The sequence below is a fragment of the Chrysemys picta genome, chromosome 4 (genome assembly GCF_011386835.1).
Source record: "Chrysemys picta bellii isolate R12L10 chromosome 4, ASM1138683v2, whole genome shotgun sequence".
NCBI lineage: Eukaryota > Metazoa > Chordata > Testudines > Emydidae > Chrysemys > Chrysemys picta.
Window position 1 is genome coordinate 48,424,167 of NC_088794.1, and position 20,038 is coordinate 48,444,204.

At 42.7% G+C, this 20,038-nt stretch overlaps 1 protein-coding gene and 1 non-coding gene across 7 annotated transcripts; both read right to left on the reverse strand.

Moving 5' to 3' along the window:
• Positions 1 to 260: 260 nt before the first annotated feature.
• Positions 261 to 16,458, reverse strand: EIF4G2 (eukaryotic translation initiation factor 4 gamma 2). 6 transcript variants are annotated; one of them, XM_065594847.1, is made up of 22 exons: positions 16,323 to 16,376; positions 14,040 to 14,146; positions 13,700 to 13,765; positions 13,034 to 13,159; positions 12,235 to 12,337; positions 11,087 to 11,218; positions 10,915 to 10,981; positions 10,674 to 10,825; positions 10,006 to 10,116; positions 9,328 to 9,411; positions 9,119 to 9,217; positions 8,774 to 8,915; positions 8,512 to 8,672; positions 7,906 to 8,019; positions 6,901 to 7,026; positions 6,563 to 6,667; positions 6,265 to 6,480; positions 5,552 to 5,810; positions 2,868 to 3,072; positions 1,941 to 2,152; positions 1,486 to 1,607; positions 261 to 1,086 (listed from the first exon to the last, which is right to left on the reverse strand). In XM_065594847.1, the coding sequence occupies exons 8-22, from the start codon at positions 10,755 to 10,757 to the stop codon at positions 1,021 to 1,023; spliced, it is 2,106 nt and encodes a 701-aa protein (XP_065450919.1). In that variant the 5' UTR covers positions 10,758 to 10,825; positions 10,915 to 10,981; positions 11,087 to 11,218; positions 12,235 to 12,337; positions 13,034 to 13,159; positions 13,700 to 13,765; positions 14,040 to 14,146; positions 16,323 to 16,376; the 3' UTR covers positions 261 to 1,020. The 6 variants fall into 6 exon arrangements, with proteins under 6 accessions (XP_065450919.1, XP_065450918.1, XP_065450920.1 ...); XM_065594846.1 differs by having other exon boundaries at positions 16,059 to 16,368; XM_065594848.1 differs by lacking the exon at positions 16,323 to 16,376 and adding an exon at positions 15,083 to 15,495.
• Positions 7,703 to 7,869, reverse strand: LOC112060212 (small nucleolar RNA SNORD97). The gene has a single exon (XR_002889522.1). It is a non-coding gene; the product is annotated as a small nucleolar RNA SNORD97 (small nucleolar RNA).
• Positions 16,459 to 20,038: the final 3,580 nt, after the last annotated feature.

Consider the following 20,038-nt stretch of genomic DNA (forward strand, 5'->3'; position numbering starts at 1 on the left):
AATCAATAAGGAATATGTTTAGACAGCCACATAAACCACCCAAACTCCCTTGTAGACACTGTTAAATGTGTGTGTTTAAATCAACTTTTAAACTTGTAATAGTGCAACTTCCCTCATTTAGGAAGGCCTCAGATTTACCTCACCAGATCACCATCACATCTATACTTTGACTTCACTACATTTGGGTGAAATATTTTTAAGGAATCCAATTAGCTTTGGCTGTCAAGAGGTTCTGCTACTGGGAGACATTTGAAAACAAGTCAAGTATCACAATGTTTATTGATAGATACAAGTATATAAAATCAGGGCATGAACATGTCTTGATAAATTAAGTAGACTTAATTTCAATACTATAATAAGAGGGACCAATTCAATTTCTCACCATTTTATGTTTCACACCCACAAAAACCACTTCCAAGGGCATTTAACCACCTTTCCAAACTGATCAGTTTTTGTGCAAGTAAACCATGTTTCTTTTAAAAAGACTTGTGCACTTGCCCAGGCTCAAGGATATTAAAATCTAGCACATAAAGCCCATTACTAGAGGTAGAATTACAGGCAATATACTATTACGGCAACAACCATCGATTACAGTTAAGGATTCTCTGTAACAACCAAATGGATAATCAAATATTGCAACGACTCAAGTATTACACTGAGCAAAGTGCATTTCTACAGTATTCAGTGTTGCTATTCAGTTTTCTAACTTAACAGCCTATGATAACTGGCAGCAAAGAAAACCCTTGCAATAGACTGCTTCTGCTTGAGAACTTATGATGTAATTATTGCATGCTGCTAATACACTGTTATCTAAACATTAAAGATACTCTAAAATATTTTATGGTAGACTATGATTAAGACATACTACAAAAACCTTATGCAGAAGAACATCCTATTGACATGCTTCTGCTTTAAATATTGTGAAACATTACAGCGGAATGAATTTTCGCAGTGGTTAGGTCAAATGCAGTTACATCATAGCAACAGTGTTTGCACAAATTTAAGGCTTTGGCTGGTTCTTTAGTCAGCATCTTCTTCAGATTCTTCCTCTTCAGCAGTTTCCAGCCAGGTTAGCCACTGGTTTACCTGCAATCATATCAATGCATTTTCAGAAGCAGAAAAAGCTGACTGCATGTGCGCATATACAAAATTTCTACATCTCGTTCTTGTGGCTTTCCCCTAAAAATACTAGCATAAAAAGCATTTATTTTGGGTAGCATGCATGTCATCATTGACCTTTGCCCCTTTATTGTGTGTGGGGGGGGTGTGGGGGGAAGGAGGAGGGAAGAGGAGAGTGCTCCTTTATCCTGCCTCATATTCCCTGCCTCAGCCCAAATAAAGGTCACATAAGAGCATTTCTAAATTAAGCTAAGTACTTAATATTTTTACAATAGGGTTCCCTGAACTCATCAGCACAATGGAAGTAGGCAAATATATACTGAAAAAGATTTTTATAAATTTCTGCTCCATTATACACAGTTTTACCTGGAATAAAGCTTTGCCTTTCCCTGGAAACTCTTGAGTAATATCCTCTTTCCATGCCAAAAAGGCTTCCTCTTCAATAATTTCCATGTCATAGAAATGAACAAAAAAGCGCAGTAACATGCCTATAAAAAAAAACAGAGAGACCAGGTAAACCAATTCAATATTAGGCATATTGAATTCCTCAGAAGCAGTTTCCCAAACTATAGAAAGCTCCATGCAAGGCTGACAACTGCACGTTAAATGAAGTTTCATTAGGTAAGTACACTGTTGCACCCAGGTGGTAAACTTTGCTACATTTATAACTAGGATGTGCTTAGAGGCTGCTATTATAATAACAACAGAGTGCCCTTTGACAGACAGGTTTACTAAACACTTCAGAACATGGATGGTACTGACTAATACTTTGCCAATTTGCTACTGTATTTGAGGGAAATATGCAAATACATTATTCATACCTTTTGGAAAGTTGTTGTTGTAGCAGTGCACCTGAAGTGCATACAGAGCACTCACTTGTAGATCAACATGGTCATGAAGAAACTTCTGCATTACTGGCTTGAAGGAAAGAAGCAGTTGTTTTTCCTGTTCTAACTGCTCTTTAGAAGGAGCAGATGAAGAATCTGGTTCATCATTAGGCGGGCTCACTTCACTTGAAATATACTGCAAGAAACTGGAAATAAAAGTTGTATGAAAACATTTAGAAATTATATTTAAGACTAGTGAATTACTTTGACAATGTAAAAGTAGCTGTACAAACAAGCACTTTTGTCAGTTGGTTAAATTCACTATCAATTTTTTCCCCCACTTTCAACTGCTTAAAACTCCCCACGTTAAACCCAAGACCAACAAGGCCCTATTTGGGAAAGTACTCATTGTGGGAGGGATAGCTCAGTGGTTTGAGCATTGGCCTGCTAAACCCAGGGTTGAGAGTTCAATCCTTGAGGGGGCCACTTGGGGATTTGGGGCAAAAATCAGTACTTGGTCCTGCTAGAGAAGGCAGGGGGCTGGACTTAATGACCTTTCAGGGTCCCTTCCACCTCTATGAGATAGATAAGTTATTTGTGGGCCTGTTCATCTTCAGATGCAAGGAATCTGAATCTGTTTCCTTGGACTCTGTTAGAGCACTGAAGGATTTGAGAACAAGGTCATGATTTGCTATCTAGAGCATTCTTTCCTTCAGTTGTAGTGCTTTAAATAGCATTAAAAAGAAGTCATCATGAACCCCCTCCTTGTGTACAATCTTGTCTCTATATCCTCCTTCTGCAGGGTACACTTTATTCCAGCTATGTGGATACTGCATAAGCCATTAGTGAGCACAAGTCCATTTTTAACATGTCTGAACTACTAAAAAGTATGATAGGTTTGCTCTGAATTAATCATCTCACCTTGTCATCAAAATATTCACAAATCCCTTATCTACATGAAGTTTGGGTGAAATGTTGTCTTTAATCCATTTATAGATGGCTTGAGGGGATGGATCCAACTTTATTTGCTTTAACAGTTCCTTCTCCAGTTTCAGAAGTGGGAACAAGAAACTCAGTCCTTTCCCTTCCAAGATCTCCAGCATACGATCCTTATTCTGATCAATTTCTAAGAAAAATTGAATGAAAATTCTGAATAACTAAGACAACTTCTGAAGTCAAACAATGGACCAAACCAGCTTAGCTGAGAAGGAGAGGTTACTTACAATTACACAGTAACTGGAGTTCACAATATTTTGCTATGATGGGTGCTTCAGGTAACGATGTACACGCACCCATGCAGACTTGGAGATTTTTCTACTAATAGTGCCTATGGGTCTGCACCTGCACTATATGCCTCCTTGTGCTCTGGTATGAGAGCATACAGGGAGGAGCAGACTATGACACTCCAATTCCTTCAGAACCTCACAGCATAGTAAGACTCCAAAGCAAAAGGGAAAGGAGATAGTGGCAAAAAACATATAGGGCGAAGACATCAGGACGAATGCCAATTACTATATGAGTAGGTTTAAAGTAGTGTAAATGGTGGATTCTCTGCAACTTGAAGTCTTTAAAAACAGCTAGATGTTATGGGCCTCTTAAAAGGAATGGGTGGTCAAGGTTCTGTGGCCTGTAATGTGCAAGTCAGATTAGAGTGGGGATTCTGAACCGAGAGAGAGCGTGAGTAAAAAGAGTCACGAGCTGTTAGCCTCCACCCTCAAACCACACTTGCCTCCAGCATTTATAATAGTGTTAAATACAGTATATATAAAAAAAGGTGTTTTTAATGGGGGGGTTCACTCGGAGTCTTGCTGTGTGAAAGGGGTCACCAATTCAAAAGTTTGAGAACCCCTGGATTACAGGATCATGATGGTCCCTTCTGGAAGTCTCTGCATCTAAGTTAAGTAACCTCTTCAAGTTATTGTCCCTATGGATGTACCACATAAGTCCCAAGTACCTTAATGTGGAAGAGGGTCCTGTAAAGTCTGTGTCCACCCTGAAGGTATGGAATAAGGCATAATGCTATGAAAATGTATTAAGGGAGAGTCAGGTGGCTGACTTGCAAGTGTCCTTGGTGGGCACCTTCTTGAGGGCAATGGAATTAGATGAGCCCTCATTGAGTATGCAGTGACTCAAGGGGGTTCATCCCAGAGGGCAAAATGCACCGCCATAGCCACTTCAGTCGGAGAGGAGACTGAGTGACCCCCTCCAAAGGGCAGAGTTCAGGGAAAGCCCTTTGAAGGGCTTACTTTGATAAGGATAGAAAGCCAGGGCTCATTTTATATCCTAGGTATGAAGACTGGTTTTTGAACCTTATCCAAGTTCCACTTGTCTAGAGAAGACAGCTGAATGTCCTGACTGATGTGGAAGTGTGTGGTAGGCCTGTAACGTAACTTTGTCCGGGAAAAACAAACAAACAAACAAACAAACAAACAACATCCACCCCAGCATATGGTGGGCCTGCCATGAAGGCTTCCAGTCCCCCATTCCTTCTGGCTTAGGCAACTGCCACAAGGAATGAAGTGTTGAAGGACAGATGTAGTAGTAAGCAGGTTGCCCCATGTTCGAAGGTAGATCCTCTTACTGTATTAAGCATTAAGCTGAAGTTGTGGTCCAATAGAAGGAACCGATTAAGGAAGCCCTTAAGGAATCTTGCTGTAGGATATGCAAAGATAAGGGGTTTTTCTGAGTGCCAGATAGAAACTGGCAGCTAAATGAACCTTGACAGAGTTCAGGAACAAGCCCATCAATTTCGGGATTAGTACAAAAGCTGAAGATAGATTTCCTGCTATTTAAAAAGGACTTGCAAGAGTAGTAGTACTCACAAATCTGGTACACTCAGTATTATGTATCTTCTACCGATTCTCCCCCAGATATCTACCTACACATAGAACCAACAGAATTTCAGGAGAACATTCCTGCTCTAGGCCTGAGAAGCAGGGATGATAAGCTAGGGCAGGTTATGGAGCCCTACTACTGGGTCAGAAGGGCAGTCAGAAGAAGGTATAGAGACAGACCAGATGGGTCAGGAACCACACCAGTCTTGGCCACACTGCAGTTATGAAAGCAATCATGGCTCTCTCTCTCATTTCAGTTTGAGCAGGACTTTATGGATCAGTGAAATTGGAGGGAAGACATGTAAGAGACCCCAGGGACTAATGTGCCAGAAGACCATCTCCCAGGGAGTCACAACTGTATCTTCTACACACTCTGAGAAAACTAGCATCTTAAGTTGGAAGGCATGACAAAAAAGTCTACCTGGGGAAGGCCCCTGTTAAGGCTGACCTTTCAAAATAGCACATCTGTCTGCTCCCACTTATGATCTTGATGGCACTACTAGCCAATAAATAAATAAATAAATGGTATGCAAACATCCTCATCTCAGCATCTATATAGACAACTTGAGAACAGCATGGATACTATATTAAATATATAGTCAGTGGGGTAGAAAAAACCTGATCAATTTAAGAAATTCTGCTATGACAGTTATTTATTAACCGACATCCCCCTCCCCAAGAATGTTTCACAGCATTTTCCACCCAGTACACTTTACAGAAGTTGAAAGATAAAATGATTAATATGTCACAGTAAGTATTTTGATTGCTTACCTGGCAACATCTTCTGCATGTTGACTTTGCTTTGTTGGAAGAGTTCAGTTAGCCATTCCCGGTCTTGTAACTTAGCTAACTGCTGAAGGCAAAGCAAGAAGAGGGGGAAATGGGTGCCACTCTCCAGTGGTTGAGCCAGTTCTGAAATGCTCACCAGTTCTGAAATAATGGCACGGGCTGCAAACTGTGCTAAGTAGGATTTCACCAAAGGGATGTCTACCTCCAGTTTGGGACACTGGTCCAATACATTCAGGAATGCCTAAGAAAAAGGGAAGAATATTAAGTTGTCAGCAACATGATTAGTCTAGGGAACTACAAGATGAAAAAACCTTACACGCAAGGAATATTCTTTCTAAAGGACACTAACTACATGTCCAGTGAAAAGTGTCTATTATTCATAGTACCTATATTTACTATAGCAGTGGTTTTCAAACTTTTTGTATTGTGACCCCTTTCACATAGGGGGGGGGGGGGGAAGGGGAGACTTAAATTAATGGGGACTGGGAGTTGTCTGTCCCACAGAGCTGATAGCTTGCAATCCCCATGCAACCACCTTGCGACCCGAAGAATTATGACCCCCAGTTTGAGAACCTTTGTACTGTAGGGTATTGGGGGGGGGGGGGGGGGGGGGGGGGGGAGTGTTTTCCAGTTCCTAAGCATCAAAAAGAGAATCTTTAACTCAAAAAGAACTCCGAGGCTACAACATGGAGTACCTGCATGAAGTTGTCACTAGTGGCTATTCCTTCCTGTTTCAGTAAGCTGATCAAAGCACTTGCTTTCTCTTTATCTTCATCTGATCGGTCTAGGGATTGAATGATTACTTTGCTCAACATCTCAGGTAGGAAGGGCTTTGGAGCCCTCATTTCTCTCACACCATTGATAGCATCATTTGCATTTCCATTGTTCAGATAGTCAGTCACAACAGCTTCCTGAAATAGAAATGAATCTGAACTCCACTGATTTCTTGCAGTAGCTGTGTCCCATTTGGAACAGAGTACAACATTAACTTACAGTGAGTTTAAGCAATTCTTCCTTAGAAGGTGGCGGCTTTTTACTGATCTTTGCAGGCTTCTCTTGAATAAGTGGTGGATTTGTTTTGAGACCAAGCTGAGGAGGCTTGAAAATAAGTGATAAAGTTAGGGTAGTTTCAGAAATTAAATATTTGGTTACATTTATTCAAATCTTTTACTGAAACTACAGCCAGAAGAAAATCCTGTATTCTTTCCAACAGTTTTTTATATACGATTGTGATTTATCTTGATGCATGTGCAAGAGCTACTTTAGTTGTCAGCGCTTAAATTTTATACAGAGTTAAACAATAGTCACAGTTATCAAATTAGGATATTTACCTGTCCCAAAGGTGGTGTCTGAGTGCGTGGTGGTTGTGCACTGGGAGGAATCATAGTTATTTGGGGCTGAAGCTTTGGCACTTGGTTCTTATTCATTAGAAAAGATTGAGCAGGTCTCAGGCTAATCTGTAAGAAGACAAATCCTAGCCCATCAAATTGCTGAAGTTCCCTGGCAAGTCACTAAATAATCAGAGTATCTCACAAGCCCTGCTAATGTAGTGTAGTGACTCAGGACAAGTTTATTTTTGTAGGCCTGCTCTTGATCTCATGCCAGTTTTACACTAGTATATTCAGTGGGATTATTTCAGAATTTACACTGGTAAAACTGTAATCAGGATTAGGCCACGTGTGTAGTTCAACACCCAAGAACAACAGGATGAACTAAGGATAAAAGTTCCAATTTGAAACAAGATGCATTAATATAAGGTGCCTGTATATTTAAGTCTTGGCTGTTGGTTTATAGCATCAAAACACAATATTGCTAGTTTTAGCCTTGCTTTGGTATTTTGATGACTGCAATATAGACCCAAAGTGATCTGGTTTGGAAACAGATGCATGGCTATTAGAGAAGCCAAGATTTAAAGGAAAAATATGCAAGTTGACATCTCAGTGACTGTGTCAAATGCAGAGTAAACTTTGCATTATTGTACATGCATATCAGTTTTCACATGGACATAAACCACTCCCCAAAGCAGACAAAAAACAAACAAAAAAAAGCCTATATTGCAACCAGATGAAGAGCTCCTTTCTATGAAAGGTCAGAGGTATTGACCTTGCTTTAGGAAAGAAAAATCCTGAGAAATTGCCCTCATATCTCATAATCTTGCTCACAGGACGCTGGACACCCAAGGATAATGAGGGGTTAAAGTGAAAGTGGAGAAGGGACAAAGAAGAAAAGAGGAGGAGATAAGAAGCAGAGGTCCAGCATTAGTCCTCGTAATAACGCGTCTTGCTATAATCATTGGGCAATATATTAAGAATGCTGCAAGTAATGTAGGTATATACCTCATCTGCATTAAGCTGTCCTTTCTTAGAAAACCGAGGTGGCATATCCTTCGACTGTCCTTGTTGCTGGGATAACAGTCCCTGATTCTGGTTATGGTAGAGCTGGCTTTGCCCCTATTTCAGAAAGAGAGAGAGAGAGAGAAAGAAAGATAGAGAGAAAGAAGTGCAGATGACGGGGGTGCACAAAATATGGTAGTAGTACCAAAGGAACTAGAAGTTCAATAGAAAATATTTGCCAGGGAAGGAAGGAAGAGGAAAAAAAGTAGTGTATTCTATCCCTAAAACCAGGGCCATGGATTTAAAAGAAAAATTGACACATTACACACTTCTGACTCAAAGTCATAAAATGTGCACCTTCCCTGGCAATAAAGAAAGAAGTCTCCCTTGCATCAGTCTCTCTTCTCTCTTTTTTTTCCTTTTTTGGAGGAGTGGGGGGAAGAAACGACTGCAATGTGCAAGAAGTGCTTATTTTCCTACCAGCTGTAAGAATCTTATACAACACAGATGACCAGCATCCATCTGGAAGCCTGCACATCTGTCTCAGTGTAAAGAAGATTCCAAAACTAAGGTTTCAGATATACCTAATCACCAAAAGGTCTTCCTTACCTGATTTTTCAAAAAAGATTTGCCTAGATCTCCAAACTGGGATTGAGCAGGCGGAATGAGGTGTCCCCCATGGCCATTGAAAAGTTGATTTGAACGATGACGTCCCATGGTTGGTGAAAATCTATCCTGAATAACTCCTGGACCAGTACCAATTCCGCTACCTGTACATAGGAAGGTGAATGAGAAGGTAGACAGTCATGTACACACCTGACATTCAAGAGAATGCTGCTGCTGCCACAGCAGCTTTAGGATTTCAGTTTACCTGGCATTTGTCCAAACATATCAGCAAGCCCTCCAAGTGGGTCCCTGTCAAGTTTCATCCTGGGTGGCATAAACGGTCCCTCCAGAAAGAAGTCGCTTCTCATCCCTTGAGCCATAGGAGCAGGAATAAAGACTCCCAGATCCTTCAAAGACAGATTTAGAATCTTAGTCAATTCATATAGATAGTTCTGCAAGTCCAGAACATGTATTTACCAGTCTATTCAGATTCTAGGATTAAGATTTTAGTCGGAGTCCAGGAGTTTGACCAACCCCTTCACGCGAACATGCCGTAGATGACCAATAATACATCATTACAGTTGGTGCAAATGGACGTGGAAGTACTTACTTTTACTGCATCTTGACGGATTTGATTGATAGTCTTTGGTCCATTGTCAAGAAAAGCTTTGCGAGGAACCCAGTTGTGTTCTCTCAACTCCACAGTATCCTAAAAGGAAAAAAGCAAAAAAGTAATGGACCCCCCCCTCCAAAAAAAAAAGGGGGGGGGGGTTGAAGAGACAAAGAGGGCAAGAAACCAAACAGGACTGGCACTCTTACCTGCAGCAGGAAACGAATCCTTGCTGGCAATTCCTTACTTAACATCAAGGAGCGCATACGGGCAAAGTACTGATCCATTAAGGACTAAGAGGAGAAAGAGGCCAAGTTTAGCTTAGTTGCTTAAAGTTGCAGTTTCCCCCTCAATAGTCTCTCTTTTCAGTATCAGTATTACAAATTACATTTAAAATGTGGCAGTGTTCACATTATCTAAAAATGGTAAAGAGAAACAGGCTGTTGTCCTCCCCTTCTATTTCCCATTCCCTTAAAGGAATGGTTTGGACTGGACTGTAGCTGAATCCCTAGATTATCTTCTGCCCAAGACACTCTGAGGCAAAGGACAGAAAAATCAGTCAATACTATTTAGCTTTGTAAACATTCTGACAGTGACCAGCTACTAAAAATACCTATGAAGACAAGACAAGTCAACCTTAAGAGACATAGGGTAGGACAGTTATAGGCCACAAACATATCGTAAGACACATCATGTAACTAATTCCTTGCACTTAGAATACAATTCTACAGCATTTGTGATAAAAATTAGTATTCGGGTACATAATTGCTCAACTTTCTAGAGTGAAAATTGTGAACAAACAACGTATTTCTGTCCCCCCCCCCCCTTTTTTTTTTTTTGCAGGGAGCCATAAAGTGTTAGTACTTCAGTTTGAAAGAAAGACATACCTTGGCTTTTGCATGGTCTAGTCTAGGTCCCACTGTCCTCATTATCTGACAGAGGCACTCCAAATCCTCCCCCATATCCTTGAGTTGGACTCTCTTCTTCTTTTCCAAAAGCTAAAACATTAAAGAGGGATTATTTCCATTAAGAGGGGGATCTTTATGCAGACAGTTATGAGGTTAATTCAAAATACAGAATGCTCTCCCCTCTCTTATACAGGCCTGTCTCATCTTATGTGGGGGTTCCGTTCCACAGTTAGTGCGTAAAGCGAAAACCACGTATAGTCAAAATTACATGGAGTTGAATGGCGGGCAGAATTGCCCGCACTGTAAGTACAGTATTAAAGTTGTTATTTTCCTCTTTTTAGTGTTTTTGTCAACCGCGTAAAGCTAAAATCGCACATGTTAAATGCGCGTAAGATGCGACAGACCTGTATAGAGCCTTATCCTGCAAAATACCTGGACCAAATTAAAACCTCATCTTGGAGAATTCTTATAGAACTCTTAATAAAGCTATGTACTGCACTGTTATTAACTATTCAAATTTTCCTACATACACAGAAAAAAAATACATCTCTTAAAGCAGTATTGACTATTTTGCACTTTAATATTAGCTGTAAAGAACTATTTTACCGAGCTGGTACACACCAAATTTAGGAAGTCCTGACACTTACTGTTTTGATGCACTTATGAAGGATAGATTCATGAATAAGATCAAGCTTGCCAAGTTCTCCAATGAATTTGATGTTCCCCAGCATCTTGATCTTGGCAATAGCTCTCTGTTCCTCCTCCTCCGGGAGGAGGGGGCCATCACGCTTATCATAGACTGGACATAAGAGATGTTTGTCAACAATACTGTACAAATATACATAAAATATAAAGTCTAGATTTAATATAGAATAGTTTTAATCTTACTATCAACATTTCTGGTGCGGTTTTCAAATTCATCTTGAAGTTTAGAAATTAGGAGGCGTCTGAATGTCTACAAACATATGATTAGATATAATTAGGTTTCAGACCAATGCAGTTATCCACACAAGCAAAAGATTTAGATTTTCAGTGAGAGAGAGAGGAATAAGACACTCACTGTGCTTTGCTTCTGTCCTGGATGACACTCTGCTGATGGGCCATCAAAGTTGGGTGCATCTTCTGCCAGCCGCAGACATAGTTGAGCATACAGGGAGCTATACTTTGGCTCTTCAAGGGCTTTGTCTACGATCTAAAGAAAATAGTATGTTTCTAGTACACTAATTGATTAGAGTATCTTAAATTTTTATATTAAAATCTATCAGCATTAAGTAGTGAATATCTCCAACAGGACACTAATAGAGGGCATTTTTAAAACTGTTTTATTTGGGGCAAAGTACCCAATCAAAGTTACAAGAGTCACTCTTTATGTGTGACTATTGTTCCAGATGGACTCCTGGTATTTCCTAACCTCTTAGAGTTCTCTAAGGCTATAATGTCTTGTGTAATCATTCCAATGTTGGAAAATACCCTCCTCCTTCCCCTCCAACCATCTCGGAATCCATTACAGCCTTACAACATTGCTATGGAATTTAAGACAGTAGTTGTGTCTGAGCTCACACATCTTATTTCATGACAATGAGTGTATTTTGTTCTGCCTCAGCACCGGGGGGGGGGGTCACAGCATGGTGTATGTGTCTGTGGACTAGATATCTCTCAAAGTCCCTGCCAGCCCCACTTCAGTTCACCTGACTATATTTAAGTAATTTACATAAAGCACAAGGATGTGTAGTACAGTACAACTCTTATTTTTCACAGTATAACTACTACTAGTAGCAATGTTTCAAAAAAGCTACACTATCACTTGGCACTCAAAGTGTAACACAGAGTCCCAAGACCACCTACAGAAATATTGGAAGCGTTTGTGGCTAGTAAAGGCTTGCTTCAGATTAAAAGAAGCCTTCACATCCTGTACTACTGTAGAAATCTTTACCAGGAAGGGTTGTTTTAATATACAGAAAAAAGTTAAATGGTCATTAGTTAGGCTGCTGCTTCTCTTCAAGTTGTAATCCCAATATGTAATAAAATTAAGTTTTGGGCAATTTTCCTTCATCTATTTGGCCCTATTTTATATATCAGGAACAATTCGGAGACTTAAACCAAGATTATTCATCCTTTGTACTAAAACTAGGGTTTTTGTGTAATCAACCACTTAGATATTCTTATTGAATACTAAATTCATATGTACTTAAAATACACCTGACTTACCAGCAGTATGATCCCTTTTAGGATGAGCTTAGACTCTACACCCACATTGAGGAGCTCAAGGCATAGCTTGTCAAACTTTTCAGGAGTAAGTTTATTTAGTATGCTAGAGGAAGAAAAGTTAGAGGAACCAGTTATGTTTGTAAAATGGTCACATAGCCGATACAGTTTAATTTACGTGAGTTGGGGTTAAGATTTGAGTTGTCCTGGTTTTCTTCCAGTTATCACTTTAGACAAGAGCAATTTACTTTGTGTGTTTGTCAAATAGAGGAAGCTTTTTAGGGCACACAAGAAATGCACTCAGCAGCAAACAGAATATAGCAATCTTAAACCCTCCCCATTACAAGTTTTTTACATGATGCAGGGCAGACAATTCAGATTTTCTACTGCTCCTGCTCCACCAATCCCTTACAGGGGACAGCTACTCAGGAATCTCTGACCAGCTTCAGGAATACTCTCTTAAGTTTATGCACATGTATTTGCCCCTCCTTCTAACCCTTCCATTAGGAACCATGTATTTCAATTTTAACCATGCAAGACAGCGGTTTTCAACCTTTCATTTGTGGGACCCCCCACAAAAAACACACACAAACTTTTAACAGAGGTGTGGACCCCTTTGGAAATCTTGGATGTATAGTCTGCAGACCCCTGGCGGTCTGAAGACCACAGGTTGAAAACTACTGGTATAAAAGTACTTATACTACAGGTTGATAAAATAATATTGGGGGTGGGGGTGGAAGGTATTTTTTAGTACTCCACTTTGCCAATCGATATTAACCTTAAAAATAATAGACCAACTTACCCTCTTACTTTCCTGAAGATTGCATCATGTCGTTCTTTGTCATTTGCGGAGTCGTCATCTCGTCTAGTGCTTCGTGAAGGAATCCATTTCTGAGCGTTTTGCCCTGGGGTTTTCCCCAGGAACTCGCTATATTTATTGAAAAAATATAAATAAGGCAGTAAACTGAGAAAAGAAGTTTTTGCTCAAATGTTGTCATAAGCAGCATAAGTTTTGAATGTCACCTTAGATTTAGGTTATGAACCTGCAACTGGTTGTGCAATAGGCGCTCCCATAGCCTATGGGGACATTATGGAGACCCACATGCTTCTTTTGCGGGATTGGGTGTTCCCCAGTGTCCCCACCAACTCTTCTCCACACCCCCTTGACTTCATTTCAGTTAAATGAAATCTGCGTATCATATTAGCACTAACAAGTTAGTAATTGTCTACAGTTAGACATTTTCCTTTTTAATTAGACTGGTGGCTCTCTCTAGTATACAAAGCTGGAATAAGATTTGTCAATGTTATCTGTTAGGAAGTTAACAAAAGCTGACAAAAGTACAATCTCATGGTGTCTTAGAGAAGTCTACAGGTTTGAGATCAATAATTGCTGTTATGTATGTATGCATGCAGACTCCTTATTTACAGCTATATATGTTTTTACCACCAACATGGCAATATGACATACCTGTTGCTGGCAGTCTTGGGATAGTGCTGAGGTGCACCCCTACTACCTCCTCCGCCTGAAGAAGCACTGTTTCAGAGAAGAAAATACCCTTATTCAAGGCTTTTCAAAAGTACTCTCTCTAGCTCAGGCCTAGCTACACAATTTTTTTGTATATTTTATTTGAAAGTTTAGCTATACATCCTTCACAAACAGAAGTTAAAAGCAATACAATTAATCTGTCACTTAGCATATAAAACTAACTTAAAATTCTCATAGAGAGTTGAACATATATATTGCAGGTCATTTTGCTTTGAGTTATTTTACAATAGTCTGTCATTGAGGGGAAAAACAAACATCCTACCTGAAACGAGAAGCACCCCCTTCTGCAATCGCACTCTCCACTTTGGCGGCTTGACAACGAAGAATCTTCAAAAGAATAATAAATTGACAGGGTGGGGGGAAAAAAACCTAGAACGACAAATCAGAGTTCACATTACAATTATTCGCTTGTGCTTATAACAGTTCTTTTCTTCAGCAGGATGACATCTATCAACACAAACCACATTATTTGAGTTTAACTATGTGCTTTTATTAAAAAGGAGTCCCCCAGAGCTTAAATACACATTGAAAGTCAGTTTATTCCTTCACTTATGTGCAACACTTGATGACATCAGCAACATAAAGCAATGTAGGGACACCCTCAGAAAGCTCGATTATGTGACCATAATCGTCTCTCTTGGGGCCAAAAAAAAAGTGTCTAAATTCTTGTCTGAGACGCACCCTTTTCTTACAGGTTACTTTAACAAAAAATTCTACAGTCTGATGTCATATTCGCTTAAGAGTTTGTCTAGTTTTAAAATTAAGATTTATTTGTATTACTATGAAGTTTGGCAGGAACAGCCACGCAATAATGTCAAATCTAACAGGAATGCATCCTAAAAACTGTAGTGTGAACAGATGTGCCAGATCATAAAGTGTTTAATCCAGGCCTATTTAAGATTAGGTGAATATCTAATCCATATAAAAGATAGTCATTTAACTACAGAACCGCTTTAAGCCCCATTTGCCTCATCCCTACAAATGGTTAAGATTCAAAGATGGAGGTAGTTTGATCATGCCCGGAAACGTGGGTGGCCTTTAAAAGAAAAATCAGAGCAGTACTCATCATGGAGGTAGTCTGCTCTGAAGACAAAAGATGGAGCATCTGAACAGTTCTTTGTTACAAAATTTTGCTTCCATAACCTTTTCTACTGGCTCAACAATTTTAAAAAATTAAGTGATGAGATAAAGCATGATGGAGCCCAGAGTTCTCGTCACCAGAGGGTGAGACCATGAAAGGTGTTTCCTCCTGAGGAAGTTCCCCTCCCTCCTATGCGTGTTTGGCAGGTAAGCGCTAACACCTACTCTTTAGAGATACTTTCCGCTTGAGCAATACACCTTCTCATCCTGCCCCGGCAGCTCTTTCCCCCAGCAGCCTGCTCAGGCTGGGGGCAAGGGAAAGAATAAGAGGTGGCTGCAGCCAAACAAAAGGGCTGCGGGAAACGCAGGCGGCAGCAGCGGCGCCCCTGCAGGACACAGGCACTCCCCCCCCCGGCGCACGGAGCCCCGAGCGCCCCCTCCCCCCGGCGCCGCCCGTTCCTAGGCTCAGCAGGCCGGGCCGGCTCTTTGTTCTCGGCGAGGGAAGCAGGAAGCCCCCAGCCCGCCCTCTGCAAGGCGACGGGCCGCCCCCCCCGTTACGCGCAGCCCGCGAGGGCCTCGCGCCCAGACAAAGCGCTTCCCCCTTCGCTGGCGCAGGGAGGCACCCGGGGGAGAAAAAAAAAAAGGGGGGGGGGGGGAGTTCCTCCGGATCGAGAGGCTCATCCGCCCGCCCCCCGGGAGGGGACCCTATGGGGGCGATCAGGGTCCCGAAGGCGCGTCCCCCTCTTGGGCAGGTCGGGCTCAGGGACTCGCCCCTCCCCGGGGCAGATCAGGACCCCTCACCCTCCACCCCGATGTGCGCGAGGACAGGCAGCTTCTCCAGGGTTACCCGGGAGCCACGCTGCCTTCCCCGGAGGACTTGGTTCTCCGCTTCCCCTTTACCCCGCTGCGAGCGGGCTGAGGCGCCCTTCCAAGGGCTCCCAGTAACCAGCTCCCTCCGCCGCGCCTCCCCACGCCCGGCCCGCGGCCAGTCCCTCCCCACGGACTCTCATCCTAGCCGGACGGGCTGCGGTCTCTGCCCTTCGCCCACCGGCCGGGGAGAAGCCGGTCCCGGCGGCCGGGGCCGCCATTTTGTAGTGAAGAAAGAGGGGGAGGCGAAAAGAAGATGGCGGCCATTTTAGTGGCGGCCATTTTAGACAACAGTACCCCCCCCAGCGCTGTCCGCCGGCACCGGCTTCCTCACCTTCCCTGTGGCCTCGTCAGCTTCACGGGATCCCGGCGGCTACCAAGGGCGGGGGGAGAGGCGAGAGAAGGGAGGGGGAAAGAGGGAGCCGGGGACCGGGGTAGGGAGGGGGGGGAGCGTACGACGCAGGACGAGCCTCCGAATCACCCAAGCAGGAGCAGCCAAAAGCTTCCTTCGACCACCTCCATAGAGATCCAACTCGCAGCCGCTTCTAACGCGCACTGAGCCAGCCCCACTAACTTTATTACCCTGCGCGCAACCTACCTCGCCTCAGCACACCAACAGCCAATCGCCGCCGGAGACCCCGCCCACCCCCGCCAATCAGAGCAGAGGAAGGGGGCGGGGACAGAGCAAAGATGGGGAGGAGCGAGCAAGGGAAGCTTGGTTGAATAGCAGCACCTCCGCAGTGCAGCACCGGTATGCGCGAAGGCATTTACGCCGACGGGCTTGCGTAGCTGACTGGGTGAAAGGGGGGCGGTTGCGCAAGTGGCGCAACCATTCAATGGGGGCTGCCTGCCTGCCTCTCTTCTTTGCTGTGTGTTCCTATGTTTCTCCCATCAAGCAGGCTCCTGCTTCAGGAGGGTGAAGGAGCAGTCCCAGTGCCTTACATCGGGCTGCCCTGCTCACAGCGAGCAAGGGGAGGGGACGTTTTACCTACTACTATACTCATCCTCTCTGACCAGGTTGAAAACACACTTACATACTGTTGCCACCCACTACACCAGGGGTAGGCAATCTATGGCACTGGTGCCGAAGGCGGCACACGAGCTGATTTTTAGTGGCACTGGACGGGAGGCTCTGCATTTTAATTTAATTTTAAATGAAGTTTTCTAAACATTTTAAAAACCTTATTTACAACAATAGTTTAGTTATATTATAGACTTACAGAAAGAGACCTTCTAAAAACGTTAAAATGTATTACTGGCACGCGAAATCTTAAATTAGAGTGAATAAATGACGACTTGGCACACCACCTCTAAAAAGTTGCCGACCCCTGCACTACACGGTTATACATTGTGATCTGAGCCTGAAAACAGCTGCATGAAGGACCGTTGCCATGGGGGCTGAAGAGGTCTAGTCCCCTGCATCCAATTCTAGGGTACAGTAGATGGATTCAGCTGGTAGAGCTGTTCAGTCCATCGTATGGCATCATGCAACTGACATGGTTGACGATGATTTAGGAGGCTGATTCTGACTTGCATGGTTTATACTGTGTTTATCAATTGTTCTTGAACATGGTTGAAGCTATGATAGCACAGTTGGATGCTTTGCCAGGGAAGGACTTTTGCTACTGCTGTGATTGAGAGCACATGCACATTTCACAATGCAGCTACAAGGCAGATGAAAGATTTTCCTTAGATTATAAATCACAGTTCTTTCATCCTCTTAACTGATATTTTTGCACATTATTTTAGAGAACAGTCTTGTCAATAGTAACCGTCATTATCGGACATGCCAAACCTGCAAAAAAACAAACCCAAACCGCAGAAATTGGGCTTGTTTTTCGCTTAATTGGCTTGTGAGTCGCTTGTTGCCCAGTTTTTGTCTTGTTGCCCTTTAAAAAAATAAAACAAACAAACAAACAAACAAACACCAGCTGCTCCCGGCAAGCAGGGGGGAAAAGAGCCTAGGTGCACAGAGGGCCCATGCCAGTCCCAGACTGTACGCCAGGGGCAATCTAGGCACAGGTTTTTGCCCAGAACCGTGATTGTTCAGCTTCCAGGACACACTTCGAAATATAGCTATTCTCTCAAACTATTGTTTTTTCCCCCCCTCACTTTTCAGAGGGTGGTGGCAGAAATAAAGTGACAGGTTTGAATAAATATAAGGATGGTTATAGGAGAGTCTGTCCATAGTGTACATCATGGGCGGTGGGTGAGCCCCCATGGAAGGATAGCCCACCTACCTGGCCCCCTTCCCCACTTGCCCGCCAGAGCCCTGAGGGCCACCCCTCCCCCTGCAGCCAGAGAAGCCCTGGCCAAACCACCCCGACCCCTCAGCCATGGGCTTGCCCGAGCCACCCCTGGCTGCCAGCCAGCACGAGCCTGACTCCCCCCCGCCCCCAGGCTGCCAACTGGCTGAGTCACCCCTGGCCACCGGCACGCCTGAGGGCTGACCTAAGTTGCTCCTGGCCCTTGGCCTGGGGCAGCTCGGGCCAGCCTGAGGGTAGCATGAACACCAACAGCCAATTGAATTACTGCGGTGGCTGTAGGTCGACCTAAATTAAAATCAACCTAATTTTGTAGTGTAGACAAGCCATAAGACAATTATAGCTTGCAGTTCAGTGTTTTGGTGGGGATGAGGCTTTTAATTTGTATTGAGTAAAATTTACCCCTGCACTGAGTGCCCACCTCAGGCACTATGCATCATTTAAACCAGTCATAGGAAGGGCAGGAAGTCACATGCAGCTGGTTGAAGTCAATGGGAGTGTGCTTATACACTAGTTCAAATAATACTGCCACAGATGCAGCCATAGGTAGATTCCTAGGTCATACAGGATCCCTAGAAGCTACAGAATAAATGCTAGACTGACTTTAACCTCCTAAAGAATCAGGATCTCTTCCTTTTTAATCACAGCCCTGGATGGGTCATGCCAGAGGTTTCCTTAACACTAAACTTCCACAAACACCCACATTAGCTCTGGACAATCACCTACTGTGCCTTTTTTTTTAAATTAAAGCTGGCATGACAAGAAGCGTAGGGCAAGTGATTGAGAAAGTGACACACTAACTCTTGCACCCTGCAGCTGGGAGGTCCAAACAAATGGCTTTACTGGAGGCCTCTAATTTTCCAGAACCAATTCCTGTTCTTAATACTTTGTAGTAGGCTCTTAACACCTTATATCACTGTCCAAAAATTTATGTGAGGCCTACCATGATGCACTGATATAGGCCTTTGTGTGTTCCCTCTTCAGTAGGATGACATTAATCCAAAATATTTTCCTCTATCTAATAACAATAAGCATTAACAGTTTACCTATAAGATTCTAGATGAAAAAACCTGAACAGACTATTTAAAAAAAAAAAAAAAAAGTCATGCACAGACACATATGCTGTATGTAGGCAAACACATGTAGGGACTGTTTAAAAAAAAAAAAAAAAAAAAGAAAAAGAAAAAGAAACGAGGAAGCCCAAGATTTCTTTATGACTTAGGGTAGAGGAATATTCCCCCCCCCCCCCCCCCACTTGTGTTTTGTCAAAAGGCAGCCTCTCCAAGGAGCTTTACAGCAACAACCTGGGCCTTGAGCCTGCATGGGGTTCACACAGGCAGACCTCTGCACCTGTCCACAGCTCCAGTAATATCAGCAGGGTTCCCTGTGGATGTAGGGTCTGCGCACACAGAGGCGATTGTGAGATCAAGGCTTAAGATATTAATGCATAATTATTCAGGGTGGTACACCTCTACCTCGATATAACGCTGTCCTCGGGAGCCAAAAAAAAAAAAAAAAAAAAAAAAAAAAAATCTTACGGCATTATAGGTGAAACCACGTTATATTGAACTTGCTTTGATCCTCCGGAATGCACAGCCCTGCCCCCTCCTCCCCCCAAGCACTGCTTTACCGTGTTATATCTGAATTTGTGTTATATCAGGTCACGTTATATCGGGGTAGAGGTGTACCCAGCTTCAGTCAAGTAAAAGATTTTGAACAGTAGTACAGAACAGATCCAAAAATTTGTGTTCTTGGTGTTTAAAAAAAAAAAAAAAAAAAGAGTAAGTAGTACTCAGAATTTTGGAAAACAAAATTGAAATGAGGGATTGTGTTTTGCTTTCGATTACAGGACATTCCTCTACAGAGCTTGCAGCACAAATATTCCAGCACTGTGCTAGGGTACAGGATCCCAAAGTGGAAGTGAAGTAGAAGCTCAATCATTTGACTTTCTCTAATAAGTCTTTGTTGGGCAGAAACCACTATTTATTTATGTAAGCAAATTATGTGGGTGTTTATTAGCAGACCATTGTATCAACCTCATTAGTTTTTA